General features: G+C 44.7%; 1 protein-coding gene across 5 annotated transcripts in view; it reads right to left on the bottom strand.

Annotated features, from left to right (window-relative positions):
• Positions 1 to 18,145, bottom strand: part of LOC147117753 (catenin delta-2-like) — a 1,234,825-nt gene that overhangs the window by 93,937 nt on the left and 1,122,743 nt on the right. For all 5 annotated transcript variants that reach the window (XM_085988992.1, XM_085988995.1, XM_085988993.1 and 2 more), the window contains one exon: positions 5,667 to 5,840. In XM_085988992.1, the coding sequence (XP_085845118.1) occupies positions 5,667 to 5,840 (174 nt within the window). The remainder of the gene's footprint in view (positions 1 to 5,666; positions 5,841 to 18,145) is intronic.

The raw sequence follows: 18,145 nt of genomic DNA, 5'->3' as shown, positions 1-18,145 counted from the left end.
TCTGAAAGACAGCACCTCCGACAATGCAGCACTCCCTCAGCTCTGCACTGGAGCATCAGCCTAAATTTTTGCGCTCAAGTCTCTGAAGTGGGACGTGAACACACAACCTTCTGACTCAGAGGCGAGTTCTACCCACTGAGCCACAGCTGACACTAAAGCGCATTATTACAAATAGTAACAATTTATTTTGCTGAAAAAGGCTTTAATTTATTAAACTATTGAAGCACACGCCAATATATTCTATTTAAAAATCAATAGACATAGCATTGCAGTTCATTGAGGACTGTGGTAAGGCAGTTGCATGTCCCGATGTTTTATTGCAACATTATTTTTCATTGTTTCCCTCAACCTACACTAATTTAGCAGATGCTTTTTTCATGGCGTTGTAACAAATGTCAGTTTGAGTTACTACTCCAAGTACCTACAACATTAGTCTGGCCATCAACAAGGACTCCGTTAAATGGACTAACACTAAACATTCACACCCTCCACCACTGGCGCACAGTGCCTGCAGTGTGTATTAGCCAAGGCTACTTCGGCAGCACTTCCCAAACCCATGACCTCCACCACCTAGAAGGACAAGGGCAGCAGGTGCATGGGAACACCATCACCTCCAAGTTCCACTCCAAATCACACACCCTCCATACTTAGACACATATCGCCGTTCCTTCATCGTCGCTGGGTCAAGATCCTGGAACTCCCTACCTAACAGCACTGTGGGAGTACCATCACCACACGGCTGCAGTGGTTCAAGGCGGCGGCTCAGCACCACGTTCACAAGGGCAACCAGGGATGGGAAATAAATGCTGGCCTTGTGACGCCCAGATCTCCAGAATGGTTTAAAAAAAACACTAATGCACTGGGAACACAAGCAGTACAGCCTGCAATTTGAAGATTCTTCCTGATGAGCAGGAGAGGCAGAGCTGTCTAATCCTTGAACGCCCATTGACTGCACTGTGACAACAAAAAATATAAGCTCTCATGGAACCGTGGACACCTGCCAAAATCGAATTCCATGGTCTTACGCTGAAGGACAAGTGTTGCCTGATGGGTGGGTGGATCATCTCTCTCAGGACCATTTCCCAAAGCTCTGTGCACAACCACCTGTAGGTTGGAGGTAAGCCCTGGCCAGAATTAATTTTAATGCTGGTGAGTAGACTGTTTTCCAAGTTTCTGTTGAATCATGGAGGTGATATTGGCTCACATTACCCGGGGGTTTTGCGCCATTGTAATGGCGCATCTACGTCCTACGAGCTTTACGGTGTACAAGTCTCAGGAAATGATGGTGTGGCATAAGTAATGCCGATATCGGATCAGCCACCCCTTATATATCTCTCTCGATTTTCATTTCCATTGACTTTAATGGCCCAAAGTCAAAATTACCATCAAGGAGTCAAGGAGAAGTGTAGTCTTCAGGTGAAGGTGATAGTGAACTGGACCAGGGCGCAGACGTAATTCAGTTCCCATTTTAGGGACTAAAATTTTGTCCGTATTTTTTATATATCCATTATAAATTCCTATGTCCACATTTCGAATAGAAATTGCCTATGTAAAGTTGTCACATTGTAATTAAATGCTCCCACCCCTGGTGGCGCTGCAACATCTCCTCTGGCAAATAAGATGCAATTACAGTGTGACATGTTTAATTCGGTTTAATTCCATTATGAGGAATTTATAATGCAAAAAATTGAGAGGAAGTGCACTATAGGCAGTTTTACCTTCTTTGGATGGCAGCTGAAATTACTGCACAATGCTCCATATTTATTTTATATTTTAAATACATAGTTATTCTGTAGTGTCGAGTAAAAGGCGAAAAAATGTTTCTTTTGAGCAATGCTCTTACACTAAAGCCGTACAACGGAATGGCTTCAGGCGGCTCAAGGTAATTGGTTGGCCTTATTTTAAATTGGCCCTTGTGCAAGTAGCCCCTGGAGTCCTCCAGCAACCATTTAAACTGACTCTCACCAAACGGCGCCACTTCCAAGGGAACCCTTGGTTGAAATATATTAAAAACACATTAGATTCAGTGCCGTAGCCTTATCAGCCTCTGTTTCTTGGCACAGTTGGGATTTAACACACAACCAAGTGTGCGTGGGGCTTCTCTTATTGATATTCATATCCAAAGCAGTTGTTGCAGCAGTTTAAGATAAAATTGCCTTCAATTACTTCAGCAGGTACTGACCCTAAAGCCTTTTCCATTAACCCTCCAGGTGAAAATCTTTTGGTTCCATTGATGTGTACATCACAATCACACCATGTGGATGTCACCCTGCAGCCTTGTCCATTTGATTTAGTCGATGCTGTGAAGCTGGTAAATCAGATGCTATCAATCCTCAAAGTAGGGGGTCTTGCTGATCTCTTTTATTTAAGGCCTACTTCAGGACTTGGATCTACCCTGTCACTACACGTTGTATGTACACTTCTGGCAAACATAGTATTCCTGGGATGTTCAGGGAATACTCCGAACTCATATCCAAAATTATGAACTGTTTCAATAGAAAATGAGAAACTGTTTCCACTGGCAGGAGGTAACCAGAGGACACAGATTTCAGATAATTTGCAAAAAAAGAGGGGTAATGAGGACAATTTTTTTTATGCAGCGATCTGGAATGTACTGCCTGAAAGAGTGATGGAAGCAGATTCAATCGTAACTTTCAAAAGAGACTTGGATATATACTTGAAAAGAAAGGAAAAATTTGCAGGGCTATGGAAAAAGAGCAGGGGGCGTGGGACTAATTGGATAGCTCTTTCAAAGAGCCGGCAGAGGCCCGCTGGGCCAAATGGTCTCCTTCTGTGCTGTATGATTGTATGAAAGGAGTTTAGAGAGGTCTTTAAGAAGTTACTGGTGGATCCCCTTTAATAAGTTCTACTGACGCAGAGGCAAGGAATTTCCGCTGCCGGACACCCACAGTCGGGAGTGAGGGTCTGATTTTTCTATTCACCCACCAAAGCCTGTTGAGGACAATTATAACAGCCCAGTGGCTGTCCCAGCAGAGATCAGCTAACAGCACAACTAGCCATCAAACCTGGGCCCTTAATCTGATCTAAGTATTTTGGGCTTCCACATGGCAGCATCTTTATCTACTTGGCCAACAAGGGCAGCTAAGAACTTCCCTTTACATAGAAAAAAAACAGGGCTTCAAACACCACCATCTTGACATGTATTTTGTCATACTCTGAATGTACTTCAAATACCTGTCCCATATACACCATATACACATCCAGTCAGTGTCTCAAAACTTTACCGGCTTTCCCTGACAGCCAAGCATTATATTTACCTCCCCATTCACTGATGCACTGACTAGAGGTGGGATGCAAACCAGAGGGGAATGAAGTTAATAATAATTATAAAAAAAACAAGATTCCCCCAATGGTTCTTCTGGTAAATACAGTGTTAGCATGGGACCAAGGCATATAGAGGTCTCGAGTTTGATATCTAGGCAACCTTGAGTTAGCTGATCTCAACCAGGGTCTTGGCAGTTGGCTTCATTGACCATGACAGAAGAAAAATCAGCTAGAGCCCCCATGAATGGCCGTTAATCCTGCCGAAGTGTGTGGACATGTGCGAATGCGATTTTGGGCGAGGGCAGGGTCAGGCTCAGCTGCGTGCCTCCCACAGATTTAAAAAAAGCCAGCTGATGACACTCACTGTCTAGGCCCACCCGCAACGAAAGGCACTAGGGTGTCCATGAAACTGTCACCCAGTAAAGAGTCTGCACCTTCAGTCTCAGCCATGGCTTAGTCAGTAGCACTCCCACCTCTGAGTCAGAAAGTTGTGGGTTCAAGTCCCACCCCAGAGACTTGAACACATAATCCAGGCTGATACTTCAATGCAGTACTGAGGGAGTGCTGCACTGTTGGAGGTGGCTTCTTTCAGATGGGATGTTAAGCCGAGGCCCCGTCTGCCCTCTCAGCTGGACGTAAACAATCCCACGACACTATTTCAAAGAACAGCAGGGGAGGTCTCCCCGATGTCCTGGTCAATATTTATTCCTCAACCAACATCACTAAAACAGATTATCTTGTCATTATCACATTGTTGTTTGTGGGATTTTCTGGGCGCATAATTGGCTGCTCTGGTGATGTTTGCAGGCTGAAGTATCTAATCCTCTTGATATAGAGGAGAAAATGCACAAAGTAATAGAGAAGGAAAGGATAGCAGAGAATTTAAAAGGCTTAAGGGACTGGTCAATAACTTTTTGTTTATAAAATCATTACATTTTGATTGCTTTATTTATCATTTATTTATTTTTAGGAACATAGGAACAGGTGTAAGACATTCAGCACCTCGAGCCTGTTCCAACACTGAATTAGATTATGGCTGATCTGTATTTTAATTCCATCCACCTACCTTGGTTCTGTAACCCTTAATACCCTTGCTTAACAAAAATCTATCGACTAAAGTTTTGAAATTTTCAACTGAGCTAGCCTCAACAGCTTTTTGGGGAGAGAGATCCAGATTTCCACCACCCTTTGTGTGAAGAAGTGCTTTCTGACATCACCCCTGAATGGCCGAGCTCTAATCTTAAAGTTTTGCCCCCTTGTCCTGGACTCCCCCACCAAAGGAAATAGTTTCTCTCTAGCTACCCTATCAACTCCTTTAATCATCTTAAACACCTCAATTAGATCACCTCTTAATCTTCAATGCTCGAGGGAATACAAGCCTGGTTTGTGTAACCTGGCATCATAATTTAACCCTTTCAGTCCCAGTATCATTCAGGTGAATCTCCGCTGCTCCTCCCTTCCTCTTTAGTCGTTCTGTGTTTGGTACTATTCCCAAGTCGAGGTGTCCCTTCATCACCTCTAAGCTATTGGGAGGCGTGTGACTGCCTGGATTATTTAGTACCCGATTTTCCCTCCCTCCCTCCCCATGCTTAGCCTCTACTCAATGTCTCACTCTGGCCAAAATTGGGGACTCACCAAGGGAACATTTCTTGCGATAATAACAGAGCATTGTCTAGAAAGTGGGTTTCAAGTTCAGTTTATGCAAACTATTGGAGGTAATTTCTTCTCTTCAGATATATATAACGAGTGAACCATTTGGGAGAGGGAGAGACAACAGCACTTGAACACAGCAAAAACAAAACTGACTTAAGAAAGTTTGATGGATGCAGCTTAATCTCATTAACTATGCCAGTAAGAGTTGAAAGTGAGTACTCCCACAGCAGGACTCCCAATTCAGAGGGATCACAAATTCTGCTGGGCCTAAAGATTCTGCCAATACCAAAAGCCTTATCATGGCTAGTGCAACAACTTGCATTTCTATAGCTCCTTTAACATAGTTAAATGTCCCAAGGTGCTTCACAGGAGCATTAGCAAACAAAATTTGACACTTTGATATTAGGACAGGTATGGTAGGTTTTAAAGGAGAATCTTAAAGGAGAAAGAGGTAGAGAGGTGGAAAGGTTTAGGGAGGGATTTACAGAGATTAGGGCCTAGGCAGCTGAAGGCATGGCCGCCAATGGTGTGGTGAAGAAATTCAGGGATGTGCAAAAGGCTAAAATTGGAGGCGCGCAGAGATCTCGGAGGGTTGGAGAGCTGGAGGAGGTTAGAGAGATAGGGAGGACTGAGGCCATGGAGGGATTTGAAAACAAGGATGAGAATTTTAAAGACAGGGAAAACAGCACATAAAGCACAGTGTGCAAGCACAGTTTTGACCGACTTACCTTCCAGCTCCCTGCAGCCAGGTTCTGTAAGGCTCCCGCCGCCCCCTCAAGGGTATCTGGATTCGAGCATTCTGACAAAAGTGTGAGGTAGGGTTTGACTATTGAGGGATGCCACAGGAGCTGTATACCCTTTGGTGGGTCTGACGCCTCTGGGAGAGGTCCAACACCATCCCACTAGGAAAGGGACACAAAGAGGGGGAAAAAATTAATTTCCACATAAACACATAAGTCAAGTGATATGGCAGCAAATTCTTTATCCAGTGCAGAATGCTGGTGATGCCAACGCACAGTGCCAGTGAATGGCAGAATACCGATTTGTACCCAGAATACCCCCAGTTTCCCAGGAGCTGAGCTTCCAGTTCCTGCCACAAACTAGGGGCGGAGAACAAACAAATGTTCGCCGATTCCCCATTGGGAAGGAAGAGAAATTTGGAGGGTGATTTCTCAGCTGATGTTGCACAGCTTCGAGGAACTGGCTCAAGAGGAGTGCGGGCAAACTCCTGGGTGCAGACTGTCTGCCTACCTTCTTGGAGGACACTCCATGACCTGAGGAGTCCCAGAGGAAGGGGGGTGAAAATGATTTACATTGCTTAAAAAGACTTCCACATCTGTTTTGCAACAGTTTCCCATTTCAACAGCGATTCCACATGGTTTGTAGCATCTCAGTCAAGATCTTCTGAATGCATTCATTAGATCTCAGCACCCAATCAGAACAAAGAAAGACGCACACTAGTAAAGGTCTTGTTTTGGTTTTCTAATTTCTGGTTTCCTCACTGGTTCAGAAGACCGACCTGATCAGTCTTTGAAACCCATGAGCTGAGCACATAGCCAGGCCTCCCTTCTTCATGCCAATAAGACCGTCATGTGTTTGAGTCACTCTCTCAAACCACATCAGCCACACTGCCCAGTGTTACCAAACTCATGTCCCTTCTGCCATCTCCAGCACCATCAGTGCAGATAAAACACATAAATTTCCACTGACTTCAATGGAAATAAAAATCGGGAACATAGGAAGGAACATAGGAACAGGAGTAGGCCATTCAGCCCCCCGAGCCATTTCTGCCATTCAATTAGATCATATCTGGTCTGTAGCTTAACTCAATTTACTGCCTTGGTTCCATATCCTTTAATTCCCTTGCCTAACAAAAATCTAACAATCTCAGTTTTGAAATTTTCAACTGACCTCCAGCCTCAACAGCTATTTGGGGGGAGAGAGTTCCAAGATTCCACTGCCCTATGTGTGAAGAAGTGCTTCCTGACATCAGTCCCCAATAGCCTAGCTCCAATTTTAAAGTTATGCCCCCTTGTTCTGGACTCTCCCAGAGAGGTGTAAAATGGGCTGCCAATTTGCTGTCACACGTTTTACACTATCACACAAAGTCAAGATCTATCACAGTGAGTATGATAATCAGCATGCTTAGCATCTCCCTCTACAATGTGATTTGTATATTCACTTGTGAAGTCGACAATAACTCACTAATGACGACCTCATCTGTGAGTTATCTCATCAGCCTTCCTCGTAGAAACAAACAGCACATCTCTGAGAAGCACTGAGTATCTTTCACTCACATTCAAATTTTTTAATGCAATGGGGATTTACTTTATAGGAACATTTTCACTGATAAATTCATCAGCACACCACATTTTTGTGTGTCTTTATCTTCTTGTCTGTGCAGACAATAGAAGATGTATTAAAAAGAGGCTCTATTCAGACACAGAACTCAAAGGAATATGAATGGTGCTCCAATACACTGCAGCCTAGTGTATGAAGATGTATATTAGCTCCTATAAGTCCTTACAAGAGAAGTTCCTCATCTTGACTTTGCTATTGCTTATCGAAGTATTGAGCTGGGGATAAGGTTTTCCTCATGGGGAGAGTGGGGTAGAGAGGCAACGTCAAACTGCTCTGGTAATAGCTAGATCAAGAGCAGCATAGGCATAGAATATATAGCACCTTTCATGACCTCAGGACATCCCAAAGTGCTTTGCAACCAATAGAAGTGTAGTCACTGTTGTAATGTAGGAAATGCGCCGACCAATTTGCGCACAGCAAGCCACCACAAACAGCAATGAAATAATGATCAGATAGTCTGTTATAGTGATGTTGGTTGAGGGGGTTAATGTTGGCCATGACACCGGGGAGAACTTCCCTGCTCTTCTTCGAAATAGTGCCATGGGATCTTTTACGTCCACCTGAGGGGGCAGATGGGGCCTCGGTTTAACGTCTCATCCGAAAGACGGCACCTCCAACAGTGCAGAACTCCCTCGGTACTGTACTGGAGTGTCAGCCTAGATTTTTGCTCAAGTTTCTGGAGTGGGACTTGAATCCACAACCTCCTGACTCCGAGATGAGAGCGCTACCAACTGAGCCAAGCTGACACCTGAAAGAAGTTCCTTATCTTCACTCTGCTATTACTTATCGATAGGTTGAGCTGGGGATATTTTCCTCGCTGGAAGAGTGGGGCAGAGAGAGGTATCATCAAACTGCTTTGGTAACAGCTAGATCAAGAGCAGCATATGCAGAGGTGACAATTCAGCCCTCTACCTCTTGCCATAAAACTCAGTAATCCATTCGTTTTTTTTAGCCTTATCCACTTGAGGTGCTGCTTTTAATGCCTTGTGAACCTGAATCCCCCAAATCCCATTGCTTTTCCACATCAGACAACTTCCCCCATTCAAAGTATATTAATTATTTTTTACAAAAATATACCACCTAACAGTTACTGACACTGAATTCTGATCACTCTGTGTGCGAAGAGGAACTTCCTGATCTCTGGGCCGAATTTGCCTTTCACTAAATTGAACACAGTGGCCCCCTTGTCCTACTCTTATGATTTAGTTTATAGTTGTTCACGATCCATGTGATCTCCTGGCCTGGTTTCGATTGCCTGAGGAGTTCCGTGAGGAATTTTCCAGAGTATCTCTTCCCCTATTGGTCCTGGGTTTTTCTCAGCCCAGCATTTATTGCCTATCCCTAGCTGCCCTGAGAAGGTGGTGGTGGGCCTCCTTCTTCAAACACTGCGGTTTGTTACAACTGAGTGGCTTGCTAGACTACTTCAGCGGGCAGTTAAGAGTCAACCACGTAGGTGTGGGACTGGAGTCACATATAGGCCAGACTGGGTAAGGACGGCAGATTTCCTTCCATAAAGAACATTAGTGAACCAGATGGGTTTTTGTGACAATCCTCCATGGTTACTTGTATGACTAAAATGTGCCCATTGTAGAATATTTCTTCCCTTATTGGCCCAGGGGTTTTCTCTATATGCTTTGCTTCTCCCAGGAGATTACATGGCTGCGGGTTATGATGGTGGGAGTGGGGCGGGGGTAGGAAGTCATGATACTCCAGCCATCAGGAGTGTGAGGCAGGCTTAATGGACTAGCTGGTCTTTTCCTGCCTGTCAGTTACCCTTTCCATAGTGTACTGACCTACACAAGAAAGATGCAAAAGGAAAATAAGACAAAGAGAGGGCAAATCGGGGATGCCTGTTCAGTTTATTGGGAGATGCTGAGGCTTCCTTCTGCATAAGCCACACTGTTGGTATCTCTGTTGCACATCACTAGAGATAGTGACAAATGGTTAAAGAGAAAAATAATCTCTGGCTCCTCTCTGCTGTGAGCAGGGTGTGAAGTCACCCGTGTAGCTGTAAAGTTCCTTTCATTACATTCTGCCAGCGCTGCTACAGAGAGAAGAGCGATTAATAAAAACACACGGTATGTATGTGTAAAAGTTCACCTCTCAAGGCCACGCAGAGACTCAGATGTGACTGTGGGCCACTGCTGCCATATGTCACATGTGAAGAAACGGCAGTCCTTCTCTCAGACAGTAAATTGCTTCGACCTTTATCTAAAATTTCCAATCACCTTTCTGAATTTTTTTTCAAAATACAACTTAACCATCTGGGGAAAAAAAATACATCTTCATGGGCCATGAAATTAAAATCCCCATCGGGCTGTGCAATATGCCAATCTGTTTAAAATCTTAGGGGGAAAAATTCGGTTGTTTTGCGCTAATGGGGTGCAAAGCAACTAGCGCCCAGGCACGGCGCCGCCAACGCCTCCCGCGAAATTCAGCGGGAGGTTAGTGGCGGCGCTAACCATTAGCGCCCTGCAGCGCAGCGCCCCGGCCGCGATCTTCAGTAGCGTCCCCTGACTTACCGCCAGATGCATGTCCGACGAGGTCAGGGGGGCCTACCTGCGGCCGGGGCGGCGCTATTTAAAGGCGAGGTGCCGGGCGGCCATTTCTGTTGCTGGCCGCCTGCCAGCACCTGCCTCCGCTCCCATCCCCGGCCTCCTGACCTGCCCCCCCGCGGAGTGCCAGCTGCGCTCCATGAGCCCGGCACTTCTCTTGAGTGCCGGGCTCTTCTGCCGTCACTCCGCTCCCCGGGGGCCCAGCATGGCGCTGCGGCACGTAGCACCGCGATATTCCCTCGCAGCGCCCCAAGAAGGAAGCGGGGTGCTTCCAGTAGTGCCCCGCTTCCCTCTTGGGGCGCTACCACTCAATTTCGGTCACGGGGGCGCTAATTTTTCCGGGGCGCTAAAAGTAGCACCCCGGTGAAGTTAGCGCCCCAAAGGGGGTGCGACTCAATTTTTCACCCTTAAAGCATTAGTAAAGCTGTGAATAATGACCCCCAACCCGTATTTCTTAATGGTTGGTGCAGTTCTGTCTCTGGGGCCCTAAGTGTCGTGTCTAATCCAAGTAACATGGTAACCTGGGAATGGCGGACTTGGCACTCTGATCTGCTCATTCATTTTTTACAGTACAGCTTTCAGGTATTCGTTACTTTGTATGGCCTGTCACTCTTACATATGGAACCTTATAGTGGTACTGGAATTACAGATGTAAACAATAGCCCGGAGTTCAACCATTCCTGCATAAAACAAAAGATAAGGGGAGAAAAATTAGGTGGCGCCTCTTTTGGGACACCCACGTCGCCGGGGTACTAATTTTAGCGCCCCTCCACCGTAAATTCAGCATTAGCACCCAAAGCAGGAGGTGGGGCACTGCTGGAAGCACTCCACCTCCTTCTTGAGGCGCTACTACTGAAGTTGGCGCTACTACGTGCAGCCGCGCCACGCACAGTAGCGCCGCATCATTGCAGGCCTCCTCCTCTGATTAAAGGGGAGGGGCCCAGAGCTGCGCGCACCAGGGCCCTGCTGGACCACTGGGGAGTGGGGTGCCAGGAAAGCAGCCCGGCGCTCAAGAGGGGAGCTAACGAGAGGTGCAAACCAACCCAATTTTCCCCCCCAAGAATTGCATTTATATAGCACCTTCATGTTGTTAAAGAATTCATTCTGGGAATGTGGGCATCGCTGGCAAGGCCGGTATTTACTGCCATCCCTAGTTGCCTTGAGAAGGTAGTGGTGGGCCTTCTTCTTGAACTGTTGATAGCGGTTTGATATAACCGAGTGGTTTGCTGGGCCACTTCAGTTAAGAGTCAGCCATATTGGTGTGGGACTTCAATCACATACAGGCCAGACTGGGTAAGGACGGCAGGTTTCCTTCCCTGAAAGACATTAGTGAACCAGTTGGGTTTTTACGACAAAACAAGTTTCAAGGTCACTTTTACTGATGCCCGCTTTTCATTTCCAGATTTTTACAAACTGAGTTCAAATTCCCAAACTGCCAGAGTGGGATTTGAATACACATTCTTTGGATTATTAGTCCAGTAACACAACCACTGCACAACCATACCCCTAAGTGTCCTCAGGTAAGCTGTTAAAAAATAATTACCTGAACGTAGAGCTCCTGGAGGACGGGCCGCGGGTCTATCCATTCTGGCGCAGCGATGGTTCCCAATTTTTAGGCGAGGAATTACATCGCTGCTTCATTACCTTGTTTCACTAACTCAGTTACAGCGTTATAAAATCCCAGTAGATTTATGAAACACAACCCGCTTTTCATGAGTCCTTTTGACATTCATTTATTATTTTCAGTCTTGTTAGATAATCTTTTGTGATGATTGTTTCTTGTACGATAGACATCTACTCTTTTTCAATGACTGCTTTCAAACTAAGTGGCTGACACTTCTCAGATTATTTCCCCTGTCCGTTCTTGAAGCCCAGAACCACATTCACTCTTTTCTGTAATAGCTTTAAGACTGCTGGTAGACCCAAAGAAGCCAACACACTGTCTCGTCAAAAGACTCGCTCAGAGTAACAAAGCCATTGCTAGTAGGTTTCTAATTGGAATATTCACCTCTGCTGGTAAACTAAACACTAAAAAAACAATATTAAACTAAAATAGAAACACTGACTTCTACTTGCTTGGTTTCCCTTCTTCAGCTGTGGCTCAGTGGTAGCACACTTGCATGCATAGGGTTGCCAACTCTGGTTTGACATATTCCTGGAGATTTGATCATGTGACATTTGATCACATGGCATTCAATCACGTGACACCACTCATAAGAACATAATAGGAGTAAGGTGTAGGCCATATGGTCCCTCGAGCCTGCTCCACTACTCAATAAGATCACGGCTGAACTTTTACATCAACTCCACTTTCCCACCCTATCCCCATATCTCTTAATTCCCTTAGTGCCCCAAAATCTATTGATCTCAGTCTTGAATATACTCAATGACTGAGCATCCACAGCCCTCTATGGTAGAGAATTCCAAAGATTCACCACCCTCTGAGTGAAGACATTTTTCATCTCAGTCCTAAATAGCCGACCCCTTATCCTGAGACTCGGACCCCTGGTTCTAGACTCTCCACCAGGGGAAACAGCCTCTCCACATCTACCCTGTCAAGCCTTTTAAGAATTATATGCGTTTCAATGAGATTACCTCTCATTCTTCTAAACTCCAGAGAATAAAGGCCCATTCTACTTAATCTCTCAGGACAGCCCTCTCATTACAGGAATCAATCTAATGAACCTTCTTTGCAACCCTCTAAGGCAAGTATATCCTTCCTTAGGTAACAAGACCAAAACTGTATACAGTACACCAGGTGTGGTCTCACCAAAGCCCGATATAATTGCAGCAAGCCTTCCTTACTTTTATACTGCAACACCCTTGTAATAAAGGCTAACATACCATTTGCCTTCCTAATTGCTTGCTGTACCTGCATGTTAACTTCCTGTGATTCATGTACAAGGACACCCAAATCCCTCTGAATCCCAACATTTACTAGTCTCTCACCTTTTAAAAAATATCCTGCTTTTCCATTCTTCCTACCAAAGTGGATAATTTCCCACTTTCCCACATTATACTCCATCTGTCACCTTCTTGCCCAATCACTTAACCAGTCTATATCCCTTTGTAGACTCTTTACGTCCTCGTCACAGCTTACTTTTCCACCTAGCTTTGTATCGTCAGCAAGCTTCGATATATTACACTCAAGTCCCCTCTTCTAAGTCATTGATGTAGATTGTAAATATCTGAGGCCCAAGCACTGAGCCTTGCGGCACTCCACTAGTTACATGCTTAATCACATGACACTTGATCATGTGACATTCCCCCACTGTTTGCAAATGTTATTGCATTTACCTTAGTTGAGTGTCTCAAGCCCCGAATAAAATATTTGACTTTTTGTTTTGTAGTGAGATGAATAACATAATTTATAATTCAAAGAAAGAACACATTGTCCCTCTTTCCTTCAAATCTGCCATCAACATCCCCTCCTCAAAAAAACAACCCTTGACCCCCTCCATCCTTGCAAACTATCGTCCCATCTCCAACCTCCCTTTCCTCCCCAAAGTTCTTGAATGTGTTGTCACCTGCCAAATCCGTGCCCATCTTTCCCAGAACTCCTTGTTTGAATCCCTCCAATCAAGCTTCCGCCCCTGCCACAGTACTGAAACTGCTCTTACCAAGGTCACAAATGACATCCTAATTGACTGCGACAAAGGTAATCTATCCTTTCTCGTCATTCTGGACTTGTCTGCAGCCTTTGACACAATTGACCACAAAATTCTGCTCCATCGGCTCTCCACCGTTGCCAAGCTGGATGGGGCTGCACTTGCCTGGTTTCATTCCTATCTTTCCAGCCTGCAATGGCTTCTCTTTCCGATCCCGCACTGTCACCTCTGGTGTCCCCCAAGGATCTATCCTTGGCCCCCTCCTATTTCTCATCTACATGCTGCCCCTCAATGACATCATCTGGCAACACAACATGAGTTTTCACATGTACGCTGATGATACCCAGCTCCACCTCTCCTCCACCTCTTTCTCTCTCTCTCGGGTGTAATTACAGACATGTTCACAGAGAGAAAGAGAAAGCCAGTGAGAGCCTGCATTTGTATAGCGCCTTTCAAATCCTCAGGATGTCTCAAAGAGCTTCACAGCTGATGAATTATTTTTAAAGTGTTTTCACTGTTGTTTTGTAGGCAAACACTGTAGCTAATATGTGCACAGCAAGGTCCCACAAATAGTAATGAGACGAACAACCAACGAATGTGTTTTTGGTAGCGCTGGTTGAGAAACAAATGTCGGCTGGGACACTGGGGAGAACTCTCCTGCTCTTCTTCGAATAGTGCCGTGGGATCTTTTTATGTTCACCTGAGAGGGTTAATGGGACCTCAGTGCAATATCTCATCTGAAAGGCAGTTTCCATTACAAATGTGGACATAGGAATTTATAATGGAAACATAAAAATAAGGACACAATGTATGTCTTTAACATGGGGACTAAGTTACATCTGTTGCCGTTGTCCAATTCTCCCCTCCCCTATAACCCCACTTCATCTGAAGACTACCTTGATTATGATTCTGTGTGCAATGCTACAGGAAATTAGCTGGCATCATTTCTAATATATCCTATAGATTAGATCTGTTCTATACCTTTTAAAAAAAATCTTAAAATAACTTATGTACCTGCTCACTGTCTATTTTGGAGGTGGGATCCACTTTGAAGTTCTGTTTGGCTGAGAACTATCTCTAAAGGTTGTTTATTTAGCCATTGCAACTAGATGTCTGGATCATCAGTTGCATCGTAGACATGACCAGGGGGTCAACCTTTGATGTGATTTTCTCATGTTAAATAGGGAACCACTGCTAGACGAGTGACCCTGTCCGAGGCAGTAACAGCCTCATGACTCCCATGAGATGCCCTCGTTCAGGGTTCGCCACGAGTTTAAAAAAAAGCCCAAGGTTTGAGGTAGAGTCCCCTTCTGACACTCTTATTTTACTGGATTTGCTCCATTTGGGTCCGATGCTGTGTGAACCATCAATGACTCCGATTTCCACGTTCTTTGAAAAGCTGTTCTCTGTTGCTTACCTCAAGGTATCCCCTGACAACTTGTTTACAGGCTTGGCAACACCAGCAGACTCCTCCGCTGTGAATACTGATGAGTGCTTATTTCAAAGGCTTGACACACAGCTGCTGTTCTGTCTCCAGACCTCTCTCTCACCTTTAACAAGCCACATTGCTTCTTCAGTGTTTTCCCTGTCTTGAATACACCCAATGAACCTGACTTTCCCTAATGAATACTACAAACTGTTTTTCCACTTTACTTATTGTCCTGACAGTCTTTTACAAAGACTCCGTTTACTTTTGTACAATCTTCCAATTTCCTTTCCTGAATCTCTACATGACACAATAACAACAACTTGCATTTATATAGTGCCTTTAACATAGTAAAATGTTTCAAGGTGCTTCAAAGGAATGTTAATTTGACACGAGCCACATAAGGAGATATTAGGACAGGGGACCATAAAGCTTGGTCAAAGAGGTCGGTTTTAAGGAGCACCTTAAAGGACGAGAGCGAGGTGGAGAGGTTTCGCGAGGGAATTCCAGAGCTCAGGACCTAGACGGCTGAAGGCACAGCCACCAATGCTGGGGCGAAGGAAATCGGGGATGCACAAGAGGCCAGAGTTGGAGGAACACAGAGTTCTCAGGGGGTTGTAGAGCTGGAGGAGGTTACAGAGATAGGGAAGGACGAGGCCATTGAGGGATTTGAAAACAAGAATGAAAATTTAAAATCGAGGCATTGCTGGACCGGGGGCCAGTGTAGGTCAGCAAGCACAGGGGTGATTGGTGAATGGGACTTGGCGCGAGTTAGGATATGGGCTATAAAGTTTTATTTTTACATAATTTTAATTTTATTTTTGTATGTCCTAGTTTATCCTCGAAAGCATTCCATTTTCCTAGGGTTTATTTGCTTCTTGTGTGCTTTCTGGAGCACGCAAGACTAAGGTGAGATTTAATAGAAGTTTTAAAATTCAGAAAGTTTGTGATAGGGGAAATAGAAAAAAAGACAATTTCCTCTGGTTGGCTAATGAGTGACGAGGGGGTCATGAATGTAAAATTGTCATTAAGCGAGTGAAAGGAAAGATTAGGGTCAATCTCTATATACGGAGAGTTGTTAAGAGTCACAGCGAGTAGTTGAGGCAGAGGAAAGAGCAGATAAACTGAAACACAGGAAGATACAGGGCCGTGGGAAAGAGCAGGACAATGGACTGCTCCATCAAAGAGCCGTCACAGACACAATAGGTTAAATGGCCGCCTTCTACACTGTAAGCTTCTCATATTTATCCCTAAAACATCACTAAAACAGATTATCTGGTCATTATCACATTGCTGTCAGCTTGTTTTGGTTGCTGCGTTTCCCACATTACAGCAGCGACTACACTTCAAAAAATGTATTTCATTGGCTATAAAGCACTTTGGGACATAGTGAGGCTGTGACAGACGCTATATAAACGCAAGTCCTTTATAGGTCTAACTTATGAGGTATTGCGGTTAATTGCCCTAACACAGAAGGCAGCCGGCACTCTGGAGCTTGCTCAGGTTTCAGGTCCTGACATGGGGGGACGGTTGGGGAAGTTGACTCTTTGGAAAGGACACGACTTGGAGATAATTTAATCCAGGTTTTCAAGAGTATGGAGGGGATCGACAACACTGATCCCAGTAAATTATCAGTGCGTCGGGCCCAAAATCTAGGGGTCGTAGATTAAAAATCAGGAGTAAGGGCAAGACTTTGTTACCCATATAAGGCAATAGTAGCATAAATTATCAGGAAGGTCATTTATGTGGAAGATATTAATGGGTACAAGAGACAATTAGATGCTGTTCTGTAGACCCAACCCCCATTATCTGGGGTTTGGTTGCACGGGTGCCGGTCACCCTCCAATACCATCCCCCCTGTGGTCATTATTTACAAGTGAATCTTGACAGTGAGTTTCAGTGGAGTGTTCCACCATGTGGGGCATCACAACCATACCGAATTCACGCACATGGACACTTCCAACAATCTGAAACAGGAATCTTAGCTGATTGCCCCATCCTACCTTAATTTAAATGCTCCTACTGCTGTACCAGGTAGGGACCCCACCTACTCGATGATTTTTGATTAGAATCATAGAATATAACAGCACAAAAGGAGGCCTTTCAGCCTATTGTGCCAGCTCTTTAAAAGAACTATCCAATTAGTCCCACTCCCCCGCTCTTTCCTCATAGGTCTGCAAATTTTTCCTTTTGAAGTTTCTTTATTTAGTGATGTGGTGAAAGGATAGATTGATGGTGTTGTTGGATTTAATGGACTTATCCTGTTCCTCAAATTCTGTGGATCTTATGAAAATGGAGAACCTTTGCAGTCAGATTCAAAACAGACATTAGTCAGAACTAAGCTATGCAATCAAGTGACATGATCTGCACACACCCACAGGCAGGCAAACTTGGCAGAAAAGGTTGCATTAACAAATGCATCTTCTAGAAACCACTTTTCTATTGCACTGATGCTACAAAGTGAGGTTTTGTAAGAAAACAGCAAACATATCTGCTTAAATGTGCACATGCATCAGCTTCCATTACTGTGCCGTAGCACCGTCTGACAGCTGCACACTCTTTCTCAGTTGCTATGGAGATGCTATTTCTGCTAATGCCAAGCTCTAACATCAAGTTTTGGTCTTTTGGGATTTACAATATGCAGTTAACAGAACCCTGCCCTCGCTTTCTTTAAATCTAGGAGAAGATCAAGTTAATGCCTTACTTTGAGTGTCATGCTTTTTTCTGTGAATATCTTGGTTTCTTCAATGAAACTATTTTCACATGGCTGAGATAAATTCAAGAGCCAGCTTGCTCATCAACACCATTTTGTTTTATGTTTGCTGTTTTTTGTCCCCTGTCCTCCTCTTCTGAGGGAGTTGATTCCCTCCCCCCCCCTCCCCCCTCCACCCTGCCTAGCTGGAGTTTGGTTGCACAGGTTCTGGTCACCCTCAAATACCTCACCCCTCCCGTGCCCATTGTTTACAGGTGAGCCATGACAGAGAGTTTCAGCGGACTGTTCCACCATGTGGGGCATCGCAACCAGACCGAATCCTCACACATGCACACTCCAGCAATCTGAAACAGGAATTTTAGCTGATTGTCCCTCTCTAACTTAATTTCAATGCTCATACTGCTGGACCAGTTAGGATGAGTACACTCGCTGAGTCCTCAAAGGAGCACTGCACCACTTTTAACAACAAATTTATAAAGGCGCTGATGAACTGATCTACTTTTTTTTTAAATTAGAATCATAGAATCTTATAGCACTGAAGGAG

Source organism: Somniosus microcephalus, chromosome 5, assembly GCF_052327205.1.
Source record: "Somniosus microcephalus isolate GS21.2 chromosome 5, FLI_Smic_1.0, whole genome shotgun sequence".
Classification (NCBI taxonomy): domain Eukaryota; kingdom Metazoa; phylum Chordata; class Chondrichthyes; order Squaliformes; family Somniosidae; genus Somniosus; species Somniosus microcephalus.
This window is presented reverse-complemented; position numbering and strand designations above follow the sequence as displayed.